This window comes from Pipistrellus kuhlii, unplaced genomic scaffold (assembly GCF_014108245.1).
Source record: "Pipistrellus kuhlii isolate mPipKuh1 unplaced genomic scaffold, mPipKuh1.p scaffold_m20_p_14, whole genome shotgun sequence".
In the NCBI taxonomy this organism is placed as follows: domain Eukaryota; kingdom Metazoa; phylum Chordata; class Mammalia; order Chiroptera; family Vespertilionidae; genus Pipistrellus; species Pipistrellus kuhlii.
The window spans coordinates 39,893,868-39,907,973 of NW_023425449.1; the positions used below are offsets into that span (position 1 = coordinate 39,893,868).

The window sequence follows — 14,106 nt, forward strand, 5'->3', positions numbered from 1 at the left end:
TGGGTTTAATGCTGTGGCCCTTCCAGGTCTAAATAACACTTTTAAAGTTCTTCAGGTACTTTTAGCAGTTCATAGTGTTTGGGTGGTACTGACCAGGATCACTGGGTACAATCACACAGATCTGTGGGAGGGCAGCTCTGGTATTAGTATTAACAGAAATAGTTACATTGAGGTTTATCTGTGCCCTTGGGACAGGGCAGGGGCAGGTGGACGTATTTCAGCTAGTTATCGTACTAACTTCTTACCAGTGCCTTAATTAGCGTACTGGATGTTACCGGATGTGTTATGCAGGTCTCACAGTCACAGCTCCCCCCAAACCTTGCCCATGTATGTAGTGGCTTGTAAATGCATGTTCAGGTATATCACTTAGGTTCAAATGGTTAGCACAAGCAAGGGTTGACTGGACTAAATGCATACTCACAGAATGGTACATTCAAGAACTAGGAAAATCCCTAGCTCTCCAGACCCTGCTCGCCTGACGGAGGCGGACAAATAGAAATGGTTTTGACATTGGGCTCCCCTCAGTGTTTCCAGCACTCTCCCCATCCTCTTGAACATTTCCCTCCTGCTGCTCCTCGTTTGCTGCCCAGTAATCAGTCTATGGCTGCCACCTCCATCTCTGTTGCTGCCATGCTCTTGGCCTCGAACTGATTTGACTTCCCAGCAGCTAGAGGTGGCTTAGTTATTCTCCTAGCACTCAATGGGTGACTTGTTGCTTGCATAGCACCTCTAGTTGGCCTTGCTGATGTGGAAGGTTAAAACTTAATATAGTTGAGTATACAGTTTTTGCAGCATTATTGACAATAACCAAGATTTGGAAGCAGCCCAAGTGCCCATCAGTAGGTGAGTGGATTAAAAAGCTGTGTATATTTATACAATGAAATTCTACTTAGCCATAAAGAAAAGAAGGAAATCTTACCTTTTGCAACAGCATGGATGGACCTGGAGATTATGATGCTAAGTGGAATAAGCCAGTCAGAGAAAGACAAGTACCATATGATTTCACTTACATGTAAAATCTATTGGGAAAAAAAATAAACTAACAAGCAAAATATTAACAGACTCATGTATACAGAAAGTAGAATGACAGCTGTTGGAGGGGAGGAGGGTTGCGGGGCCGGGTGCAAAAGGTGAAGGGAGTAAGTAAGAAACAACTCACAGACACGGACAATGTATGGTGATTACCAGAGAGCAAGAGGGATGGGATGAGGGAGGAGAGTAAAGGGATAAATGTCGGGGTGGTGAACTCAAAATACAATATACAGGTGATGCACTATAGAGTTATACACATGGAATCTATATAATTTTATTAACCTATGTCATGCAAATAAATTCAATTAAAAAAACAAACAGTACAGTTGACTCTTGACCAATGTGGATGTTAGGGTTGTTGACCTCCACACAGTTTAAAATCCATGTATTACTGGCCCTAGTTGGTTTTACTCAGTGGATAGAGCATTGGCCTGCAGACCAAGGGGTCCTGGGTTCGATTCTGGTCAAGGCACGTATCTTGGTTGCAGGCTCTTCCCCGGCCTGGGCCCTGATCAGGGATTGTACAGGAGGCAACCAATCAATGTGTTTCTCTCAGTTTTTCCCTTTCTCTTCCACTCTGCCTAAAAATCAATGGGAAAACACACACACCCATGTAGTACTTTTGACTCCTCAAAATTTAATTACTATTAGCCTACCATTGATCAAAAGCCTTACTAATAACATAAACAGTCAATTAACACACATTTTATATGTTATATGTATTACACACTGTAAGGAAATAAAGTAAACTAGAGTAAATCTCACTGAGAAAACCTTAAGGAAGAGAAAATACATTTGCAGTAATCATTTAAAAAATCTGTGTGCAAGTGGGCATGTACATTTCAAACCCATGTAGTTCAAAAGTCAACTGTAATCTTGTAAAAAGGGGAAACTATTATTTTATCAGTTTCCTCTCCTTAAGGAATTTGGAAAAGCTTTTCCAGGACCAGGTCTAATAACATTTGAGTGGCAGTACCTACTGTCCTACTTGGAAGGGATCACCGGGAGCTAAAATGAAGCTCAGGGCCCTGACTTCCTCTCCTGAGGGTTTGTTCGGTAGACATTCTTGGAGGAGTTAGGTGGTTGTCTGTGTTTAAGCACCTTTCGTGTTGGTGGCAGGTGTACAAACTGCAGAAAGGAAGCCTGAGTTGGCGGTGGCCTCTGCCTGGGGCAAGTCACTTCACCCGCTCAGTGCTTCAGTTTCTCATACATAAAGTGGAGATAAAACGCTCCGTCTCTTCATGTTGCTGTGAGGCTTAAGGTAAATATGGTGCCTCATAAGTCTTGGCACATAATGAAGTGTTTACTAATTGTTAGCTACAGCTACTGTTATTATAGACTTTTTTCATCATTGTCATTACTGTCCATGCTTTATCATCTGCACCAATTTTCTCTAATGCCAGGCTTGCAGAGTGTGGTGCAGAAGTACTCTCCTCTCTGGGACTGTCCTTCTGTGAATTTTAACATCATCTGTGTGGTTCTCTTCCTTCCTGCTCTCTCCCCTTCCCCCCACTTTATTGGTGCCAGCCTCTTTCCTTATAGAAAAATCACAATGAAAATATAAAAGGCAAATGAATCTATATTATCATGTTTTCTTCATATTTTAATTCAATTGAATAGTTGAGCAGGACAATTTATAGTTGGCAGAGGCTTAATTTCCAGATTTATTAAATTAAATGGCCATATAACAACATTGCAGAAAGGGGTGCTATAATTCTTTGTTGGAGCCCCCAAACACTAAGGCATCATTCTTGCCCATAAGTGGATTATAATCTGTTTGGAGAAATGTGATGAATGCATATAAAAAGACAAGATTATTTATGGTTGTAAGTGCCACAATATTAAGTAAAGTTGTGGTAAATTAAGCGATATCCTTCCAGGCTGACACAGTGTAAAAGCAAGTAGGGCTTGTGCTCAGTCCTTGAAGGATGTGCAGTGTAGAATTTGGTAAATTTTTAGGGAGGGTTTTCTTTTTTTGTTTTTTGGTGTCAGGCGTGGGATAAGTGGGAGATTTTGATAGTGGGATTATATACTGTGGAATAAAGGAGCAGTATTAAACTGCTCTGGCTGGTCAGTTTCTCCACACTCTCCTACTCCCAACCATTTTTTTAGTCAACAACCAACTCCCTTTTTATTTGTTCATCACTTTTTTCCCTTCTGAATTCTTGAATTCTTTGGGATTTATTTGGCCTTTTTGCTTTTTTTTTATGCAACAATATGCTCTTCGTTTTCTATAGTTCTTTAGTAGAAAAAGACATAGATTCTTTGTCTTCCCTAGCCTAGTGTTTCTGAAACATGAACCCAAATAACATTTAAAAAAAGATGTTATACTCTGACCAATGTGGCTCAGTGGTTGAGTGTTGACCTAGAACCAGGAGATCACGGTTCGATTCCTAGTCAGGGCACATGGCCTGGTTGCGAGCTTGAGCCCCAGTATGGGGCTTATGGGAGGCAGCCGATCACTGATTCTCTCTCGTCATTGGTGTTCCTCCCTCCCTCCCCCCTTCCCTCCCCCCTCTCTTTTCCTCCCTCCCTCCCTCCCTCCCTCCCTCCCTTCCTTCCTTCCTCCCTCTGTCAGAGGTAGGTTTGCAACTTGATATGGACATTCTCATGGCCTGTCTCCCAGATACCATTATAGAATCTCTGCTAGTTCTTGTCTTTAGTCTCTGGTCTCTGCAATAGACCAAGACACTGGGTTTAGCCTAAAGTTATCTGACGGCATCACTTCCAGGTGTGGTGTGGTTCTCGGTTATTTTTAGGACTCGCTTCCTGACCTCTTCTGGTGTTTTCCCTCTGTTGCCTCAGGCTGCGCCATTCATCAGGTAGACTCTTCAGCTTGTCCCAGCATTCCTGGGCCCTGGAGCTTTAGCTGAGGCTGTCTACAGTCCCAGTTGGCCTCCCTTAGGCTTCATGCTATGAAAGACCCAGCCATTGCTCACTTTCTCCTTTACAGAGAGGGTCTCGGCCTTGTATTGGAAATTGCTATCGGATTCAACTCTCGCTATTATCCATGGGACCTTGATAATAAGAATCATCATCCTGTTTATTTTACTTTGCAAAGTTTTTCACAGCATTTTCATGTCAAAGGCACATTACTAAGTGCTTTTAAAAGGTGGTCAACATTTTATCAAAGTCTAGATATTACAAATCAAGAGGTATTCTCCCAGAAGCAGGTTAGCTCTGGATATATTTTATGGGGTGTGTTTATAATTAACTATTGTAAAATTAAAGACTAATGTTAAAGACTAGGAAAGTCATTCTTAAAAGCCAATGTAAGTGGATTTTATTATTTCATGACTTTGGGACGATATGTCATATTGTTCTTCAGCGTAGACAAGAAATACCAACATTTGAATAAAGGGCCTTTGAGGGACTGCATTTCCACATGTTTATTATCCTGTGTTCGTTCTCTTTTCCTTTGTGTTTAGTGCTTAAGAAAACTGTTTTAAAACACTTTTCCAGTCTGCTGGTCACTGTTTAGTCTTGTGTTCCCTGAGGGTATTTTAAACACAGTAAGCGTAGTTGCTTCATATTCTGAAGGATAGATTATCCCCACATCTGAAGCATTTATGGATCTGTTTCTGCTGATTTTTACTCTCGGGGGCTTGTTTTCTTGTGTGTTTTAGGATAAGGTTCCCTCCTCCCCCTGTAATCTGTTCATTATCCTTAATGATCATTTATTGGGATTGTTTGAGGCCGAGGATGAGTGACTTCTCCAGAGGAGAGTATGTGTGGGTTCCCTCTCTCTGGGACCACCCCAAGATCAGAAGTTCTTGGGTTCCCAGGACCACTCAGGTGAGGGGGGCCCAGGCGGAGGAGGGCTGGCGGTGGCCACATGTCTCAGAGCAGGTGGCTTTCTCTCCCTCTTCCCTCGGTTCTGCTCAGGGGACAGGGTGGGATTGCTTGCGGCTCATCTTATTCTGAGGAAGGAACCCAGCTGACCACATGACTTTGGTGCTCCGCTTTACTTTTTCATTTCCCCCCAGATTTTGTCCTGGTTATTTCTTACTATTTCGTGGCTCTTTTGTTTTTAAGAAGATTTCTTATTTCCAGTCGTTTTAGTTGTCTTCAAAAGAGGTTTGGCCTGCATAGCCTAAGCTACTGTTATTAGACATGGAAACCTTCCTTATTTGGTCTTTAACAGTCCTGTGAAGTCAGTGTGTAGGTAGATGACTGGGGAGCTTTAGGAGATAAGGGAGCTGAGGCTGGCAAAAGTGTAGTGATTGGTTTAAGATCATAGAGTAAGTGGCAGAGCCTGGAACTCCTGAGTCTGAGTCTACCTTTCTGCCTTTGAGCCTTTTTTAAAATAAATAAATTATATATATATATATGTGTGTGTGTGTGTGTATATATATATATATATATATATATATATATATATATATATTACTGATTTTTTACAGAGAGGAAGAGAGAGGGATAGAGAGTCAGAAACACCGATGAGAGAGAAACATGGATCAGCTGCCTCCTGCACACCCCCTAATTGGGGATGTGCCCACCACCAAGGTACATGCCAGAATTGAACCTGGAACCTTTGAGTCCACAAGCCGACGCTCCATCCACTGAGCCAAACCGGTTTTGGCACCTTTGAGCCTTTTTCAACTGGGTATATTCTTAGAATTTTGAATGAAGCACCAATTTGTTGAGGAGTTTTAAAAAACATGTAATACCTTTACAAAATCATTTAGAACATTGATTGATATATGTTACATTGGTGCCTTCACTCAGATAAGGTATTTTAAATGGAAAATAATAATTGCATTTTCTTTCTTTCAGCTGAAGTGAGTAGTGAATACAGTATGGATAAGGCAATGATTGAATTTGCTATGATGGATCGGGAACTAAATCATTATGTAAAGGCTGTTCAGTCGGCGATAAATCATGTAAGTTTATACCATTCACCTCGTTATATTTGGCGACAACTCTGACCTAGAAATAAAAACACAGAATCAAAATTCTTCCGTAACCTTTATTATTTCCTTATTAGTTTTTTCTGTAGCAGCCATTAATTTTTTCCTGTAGCAGCCATTCATGACTTCTTAATCAGGAAGTTCATAGAGTAGGAATCTTAAATATTTTCCCAGTTAGGCCACCCACATTTAATTAGAACATTACATCTATTTTAGGTTTTCTTGCATCTTTTGGTGTCAGACTTTTTAGTCTAAGCCTCCTTAGACCTAAAAATTCCCTAAAACTTGTTTTTATTTTTCTGTTTGCTTAAGCATACAATTTAGACCCGTTTTAGTTACTCATTCTCCAGCTTTAACTAATATGCAGCTCTTGCAAAATTCATAGAATCAGATAATACGGAAGAGTTTCAGAACAGGTTTAAAAATAAAGAAGCTTGGCATTTTGGTTTTTCCAGAAGCCAAACTTATCTTTGTTGACTCCAGCTGTCACAGGAACAACAGATTGGCAGTTAAGGTGGGAACATAGCAACCTCCTTTTCAGCAGTACCGGGTTGAGTAAGAAGTGAGCAATCCGATTGCAATAATGTTTCTGAGAAGTCTTTTGTCTTCTGAGCAGTGGAAACTCCCCTTTGAACTTATTTCATATACCTGTGTAATAGGATGTCTTGTACTTCTGGTTTCTTTATTTGCCTTTTCTAACCTATCTATGGGAAAATTCCAAAAATCAAATATTTTACAAGATTGGCTGCTAGTCAGGGGAAGATAACATATTAAATATGGCTTAATACCTAAACCATGCTTAATGAGCATTACATAGTTATATGAAGTTATGAAAAATTAAAAAAATAATTTCCTGGTTTAAAATTTTTCCCTTTTCTAGTTGTTTGTATTGACTAGTATTTGTTAAGTGTATTATTTGTGGTTAAATTAAGGATATTTGCTTATATTTAAGTAATAAACTCCTTCAGCTTATAAAATTCTGATGTCTCTTAGCATGGTGGCTGTTAGTCTTGGTATTGGGACTATTTCTTGCATAGGAAAATACGAAAATGACCTCCTCAGACCACTTAGACCAGAGGCTTTTGATTCTAGCCCACCCCTAGAACCAGCCATCTCTACTCTAAAGAGATTCTGATTTCATTGATTTGGAGCAGGACTGGGGGACAGTCTTTGTAAAAGCTCATATTAATGTATGTCTCCAGGGTTGAAAACCACTGACCTCAAATAACAAGGCTGACTTTCTAGAATAAAGTGTGTTTGCTACCAGAGATCAGAGTTAGCCATATTGTATAAGTCAGTCCTGCTTCGACCCGTACGTTCTGTGGAAGTTATTTGATAGTCTTGTCTGTCTTTCACTTGGAAGTTGTGCAAATGTAACAGCACAGTGAACATCAGAGATAACAGAGTTGGGAAGTTAAAGAATTTAATGTGGATATTTTTATTCCTATTGAACTCAAGGATTCACAGATAATTAAGGTATTTTTATATAAAGAATTAAACTCTTCCCTCCTTAGAACACTGAGCCACTCATAAAAAAAACCAAAAGTTAAGGAGAAAGATTCCCCCACCCTCACCTTGCCTTCATCCATTCAGTAGTTAACTGAATTTCTTTTATCCCATTGCCCCCACCCTACTAAACAGAAAAGATTATGCTTTGGGTTTCATCTCACTTTTTGGTGCTAACCTCAGAATGTGGAGCAACTGGATTTAGTGATTCTTGTGCTGTTAGGAAGGTCCCTGGTCTTTCATAAGAAGAGGAAACATAATTTTGTTATTTTCTGAGGCAAAGTTGTGCTCTCTATGTAAGCTTGACACAAGACCAAGAATAGTAGACCATAATTTTAGAAGGTTTCTAGATCTGAAACCATATGGGGACATGACTTGTATTTTGAGGAAAATGTTTTACCCCTCTTACTGTACTGTGTTCTTTATATACTTGAAGTTATGGACATTGCTATCTTGTTGCTTGTTTTGGTGAGGGATAAAAAATGAACACTAGCTTGGGAGGGGCCAGAATGGTATAGCTCTTTAGAAATAGCAATGATCTCAGGATCAGATACCCTTCTAACCCTAATTAGTTCTTCCATTTTCTAAGTTATGATCCTGGGTCAACAAAGGAAACCCTTTGGAACTTTCTGTTCTTCATCTGTAAAGTCCTTGGTTTGCCTATTTCACAAGATTATTCTGTGAGTCAGATTAGAGAACTGTGTGTGTATCAAACCCTTTGACATTCATAAAATTGGATGAAGATATGTTACTGCTGCAAACCCAGATTTCCAAATGTGTTACTTAGAAAGATGGAACAAAAGTTTTCTTAAAAACAAGTACTTTGCTCACTCCATGTCGAGGCTTTGAAATAAAACGTGCATTGGCTTTGACCTGTCCTAGTCTAGAATTCGGTAAACATAGGATTAGATATAAGCTGGTTAAGTTCCAGAATGAGGTGTTCATGATCCCTAAAACAGAAACTGTTTTAAGTCAGATTACTCAGAAAGAATGCAGACAATAGGAACCTGAATGAGTCCCTGCTTAATTTCTGCTCTGCACAGACTTTCAAGAGCTGCAGCACTCCCATTACTATGTCATCTGCCCAGATTCTAATCCATCCTATGGTTTTTCTATGTCTGAATGTTCATACAGTCATGTTGCATTAAAAAAATTTAACCACCTAAAAGCTTTAGAGCTTATTATTTAAATAAATGTGTCTCTCCCACTCTCACCTTCACAGAATTCTGAAGGCTGTCTACCTCTGAGGAGGTTTTAGAAGTTTACTTTGGAACCTTAGAGGTATAGGTCACTTTACCCACAATCCTTAGGAACCCCCTTTCAACTGAAGCTCTCAGATTGCCTCTCTTTGTCCTTTGAGAAAATAGAGCTGCTGTATATTCTCCAATGCCTGAAGGTTTTATTTGGAGTCAGTATTCTTTTCAGTGCTCTGGGAAAAAAAAAAGAAAAAAAAAAAAGAAATAGGACTTTGCAGGGGGAGTATTATGCAGTGAGCACTAAAGGAAGTCCCAGATAGATAGTCTGTATCATTTCCAAGAACTCAGAATAAATGGGTTACATACCTGTCACAATTCTTTAAGTGTTCATTTCGAACCACAGAGTGCGGTATGACTTCTTGGTCCAGGTCCGTCATGAGACCACCAAATGATGGAAGGGTTTTGAAAGCTGTAAAATGGGTGCAGTCACTGCCTTTCTCACTGTCACTGCCGGGGGAAAGCTTTTCTGAGAGAGAGAGAGAGAGAGAGAGAGAGAGAGAGAGAGAGAGAGAGAGAGAGAGAGAGAGAGAGAGAGACATATCCTCAGGGGAGGATTAAAAAAAAAAAAAGGATGGGTGTCCTGAAGCTAAATGATGAATGTCCTAACAGGTTCAGATTAGTTTCATGTGTCATTAACAGTTAGTGATAAATACACATCCTCTTTGCTTTCTCATGAGTGGTGTCTTCCTAGAATTTAACAAAGTAACCAAAGCTTGAGATTCACATTATACGTCAGCATTTATTTTTTTAGCATGATACTTAATTGTGTAATGTTACTTTAACAAACTTTAAATCTGAAAAGAATGGTCAGGTTTGCTTATATATAATTCTTTTAATATATGCTGTTTCCACTGTGTTTATGTATTGAAAAATCTAGAGCATTTGTATTTTCTTCACTTTCCTCTCCTACTCTCTTTAGTGCTACGTGTATCTTATATTATAGGTTATGTAAAATTTGAAAACATTGAAATTGGGTTATTGTGGCATTTTTTTTTTAAGTTAGTGTTTTATAACAATTCCCACTAAAAGCCTGGGGAGGGAGAGTATTTTTCTTCTTAACCTAATAGGAACAATTAAGGGCTAAATTGATCTGCTTGTGTTGTTTCTTATAAATCTGTTCATGGATGTGCCCCGAGTGCTATGGTTTCTACTTGATAAGCCAATTCAAACACTTAATCTGGTTGAGAGTTAAAAGAGTGGAAATATACCTTGTGTAAGCTGTTGAAACCAGCACAATCTTAGATATAATAAAAGAATGAGGTGGGTCAAAGGTATAGCTTACCTCAGCCTTATGCAACTCATTTAGAATGTTTTGGACATGTCACTTCCCTGTGCCTCACCCTTCTACCCTCCATCAACGAGTAAGCTTCACCTTTTAAAATCTTACTTTAAAGTTACCTTATCGTTCACTACTTGAACATCAACTCTTACGGAGTATCTTGCAAATTGGAAGTTACCATTTTAGTTGAACCAAATTTGGGGAGTATTTTTTCACTTAGAAAGCTAATAATTTACAGTATCTGAAGAATGTTCCAGGCCAGATGGTGTAGTTTACTGGTTATGATTGTTTACTGACTAAAATGTGAGGTGCACCCACATTGTGGATCATTGACAAAAGAGAATGCAGAGGAAGGGGGTTATAAAACTTGGGGACAGGAGATTCTCAAGCATCAGAGAAATGACTGTTATGGCAGAATAGCATGAAGATGAGAGAGGACGGTGGAATTAGTGAAAACCTCCTGGAGCATTCCCTCTTCTCCACTCCCTGTCACACACACCTGACACTGCACAGTGGTATTGTCTCTTCATACCTTTCTTGTCAGAAATTCCCAAGTGATTTCTATCTGAGCCTTTTCTTCTATAGGAATATTGCCCACAGTGGGAATTAGCCAGGAAAGAGAAAGGTGACTTTAGGAATTCTCTTTTCAACCACTTGGCCCCAGGATGTGTTTGCTTTGGTGATCACTGGAAATTCACTTCTATGCCAGTGCTTTAGAACTCCCTCTGTAACTACTTCCAAATTAAGGTTGGGTTTGGTAGTATTTTGTCTAATGTGCAGAGAGAGTTAGGTTTGGATATAGGATGTCACTAATTGGGTTGCCTCTATAGGAAAGAATCCAGATAGACATTTCTCAGGTCACCAAGCAATGTAGCTGCTAATAGCGAACGTTCTGGTCTGTGCTCCATTGAGGCTGGTGTTCATGGGTAGTTTATAGAAATCCATCTTCGTGTTTTGTAGCTATTAAATGCTGGATTATAAAACCCTTACACTCTGCCGGGCCTTAATGTGCCTCTAGTGCAGCATTTTCAAAACTTGGCTCCATAATACTAATTAAGTATGAATAAGTATGTGAGGAAAAAGGATTTTGTGGTCAAATAAGTTGGAGGAATGCTTGACTGAAAAATCTCCTTAAAGACTCTGAAGCCTTCCACTCGGGTTTATGCCTTGTGATTCTCCAAAGGAAGGAAGGCGTTGCATTGATCTCCTGATTTTATTCAACTGGAAAACCACTCTCTTTGGGGAAGAACTGATACCCTACAGAACCCACTTTGAGGCTTTTCCTAGCTGTCAGGAGGCTAGGGGAGGGCCCAGCAAGTTGGGTGGCGTTTTTGTGGCATCAGGGGGGTGGGGAAGTGCATCAAGCACCCTATGTGACACGTCCTCGGAGGCGTTTCTGCAGGAGCTCTGGGGAGGGCCAGGCCTCTGAAACATGCAGTTATGCCCAGCCGGTGTGGCTCAGTGGTTGAATATCGACCTGTGAACCAGGAGGTCATGGTTCGATTCTGGGTCAGGGAACATGCCCAGGTTTTGGGCTTGATCCCCAGTGTGGGGTGTGCAAGAGGCAGTCGGTTGATGATTCTCTCTCATCAATGATGTTTCTATCTCTCCCTTCCACTCTGAAATCAAGAAAGATATATTTGAAAACAAACAGCTCCCTAACCCCTTAAAAAACAACGCAAAAACACGCACAAGAAAACCCAAAGTATGCAATTGTCACTTGCCTATCAGAGTCTCTCTTTGAAGCACACAGGACCCTGTGTGGAGGGTTCATTCAGGAGAGCGGAGAGGAGGGGACAGTTTCGGGGGAAGGAAGAGAGGGGCTTACATAAGAGCAGAGGGGGACACAGCGGTGTGGGCAGGAGAAGTGTACAGACCGCTCCAGGTATGCCCTGGGGTGCCCGTGTTACTAAGCACCTTGGCCTCAGTGGCACCAGGCAATCTGGCAGCCAATTACTCAGATATTTAGGTGATGTTAGTGTTCTTTAATACAGCAAACTCCTGCTTTTTTCTGACAGTGAGCATAGTCCAGGTATAGCATTGAACCCTTATTTTGGGCAGTTACTTTAGTCTCCTTGCATATCACACTTTTCACCGTGATTGAGATTTAGGCTCCCCCCCCCCCCCCCCCCCCCAGCAGTAGAAGGGAGGTGAAGAAATGGATTACTACTTTACCAGTTAATAATGGCGGATTTTGTAATAAAAGAAAACACAGTAATTTCAAGAGACATCAAAAGTGCTTTATTCAAAGTAATGTCCGTCGCTAGCTACACATTTCCTCCATCTTTCAGGAAGTTTATGTATACTGTCCCAATAGAACTTTTCTTGTTTTGAGGCAAATTATTCAGAGACCCAATTTTCCACTTCTTTGTACATTTTGAAGTGCTGCTCAGAAAGTGCATGTGCCATCAATCGGAACAAGTGGTAATCTGAAGGAGCAAGGTCTGGTGAATATGGTGGGTGGGTTAATACTTCCCAGGCAAGATCTTTTAACATGTCTTTAACTGGTTTTGAAGTGTGTGATGGTGCATCATCGTGAAGCAAAACTACTTTGCCATATCTTCTGGTCATTTCATGATCAAAGCATGGTTCACATTAATTATTTGTTGTTGGTAGCGATCAGTATTAACGGTTTTACCTGGTTTTAGGAGGTCATAATACACCACACCTTCCTGATTCCACCAACGCAGAGCATTGTCTTCTTTCTGAACCGATTTGGCCCTGCAGTTGATGTTGATGGTTGACCTGGATCAACCCATGATTTTGTGCATTTGGGATTTTCAAAATAAATCCACTTTTTATGGCCAGCCACAATTCAATGCAAAAAAAAGACTTTCGTGTTGTTGAAGTAACATTTTACTGATGATTTTTCAGTTTTACATTTGTCTTTTGTTCAGTTGATGTGGCACCTATTTTCCTTCCTTTAAAATCTTTCCCACTGCTTGTAAACAATCGGAAATTGTTTGCTAAGCAACATTTAATCTTTCTGCAAGCTGTTTTTGAGTTTAACATGCGTCTTCATCCAATAATGCTTATAATTGTTGGTCTTCAAACTTTTTCTGTTGACCTGGATGTCCTTTGTCTTTCACATTGAAATCATCACTTTTAAAGTGTTTAAACCAGTGTTCACAGGTATCTTGAGATGGAGCATGTTCACCATAAGCTTCCCGAAGTATACAATAAAATTTTCTTCAAAATAAAATAATGAAGTAAAACTTCCCTCAAATGCTCTTTTTTTTGGCATGAAATTTAACATTTTAAAGCGTAAAAATATCTATGATATTAACACCTTCAGCAAATTTGACATATGAGGTTTTGAAGCTTGTTGTCAATACAACAAAATAGCATACATATCAAATGGCATATATATATCAACATATGTGTAACTCTATCTATTGAAAAAAATCCGCATTATTAACTGACACACCTAGCACATGGGGAAAGAGATCACTAAATGTTAAGGTGCACTGTAAAATGGATGCATTTTCAAAGTGCGGAGGTGAAAGCATTGCTGGTTTATTAATCTCATAATTAAGTTGTTCAATTAGTGCCAATAGTATGCTTAGTCTAGTGAAGATACAAAAGCCTTTTGGCATGTGTAGACAAAATAGCCACAAAATAATATTAACAGAGAAATAGATTGACAGAAAGATTGAAAAGGTGCTGAAGAAATTCAGAATAAGGAAAAGGAGACTTAGTTTAAATTCTGTCTTTTCTACACGGTTACTCTAAGCCTCAGATTCTTCTTAAAGCGGGGATCATAATAAAAGTCATAGTGTTCTGATAACAATGAAAACTGATAGCATGAAAGCCCCTAAGTTATGTCATACTGATTTGTAAAATTGCCAGAGAATTCTGTAAAGGAGAAGTCATTTCCTATGATCAAATTGAAATAGTATCTGAAATGAAATTTTGAGTTAAAACTTGGAGAATAGAGTAGGCAGCAGGAAATAATTGGGAAAGACCAGAGACTGTTGTTGAAAGAAGGGCCACTTTCCTTAGAAGGAGTGTTCGTAATGGGAGCAGGGGGTGTTGGTAATAGGGGCAGGGGGTGTTGGTGGGAACTTAGTACTAACTTACGGGCAAAACCCAGGGACCAGGCCAGTGCAGAGGCCACTGAACA

General features: G+C 39.9%; 1 protein-coding gene across 5 annotated transcripts in view; it reads left to right on the top strand.

Moving 5' to 3' along the window:
• NSMCE2 (NSE2 (MMS21) homolog, SMC5-SMC6 complex SUMO ligase) overlaps positions 1-14,106 on the top strand; it is a 218,461-nt gene that overhangs the window by 42,611 nt on the left and 161,744 nt on the right. For all 5 annotated transcript variants that reach the window (XM_045581524.1, XM_045581525.1, XM_045581526.1 and 2 more), the window contains one exon: positions 5,809-5,915. In XM_045581524.1, the coding sequence (XP_045437480.1) occupies positions 5,809-5,915 (107 nt within the window). The remainder of the gene's footprint in view (positions 1-5,808; positions 5,916-14,106) is intronic.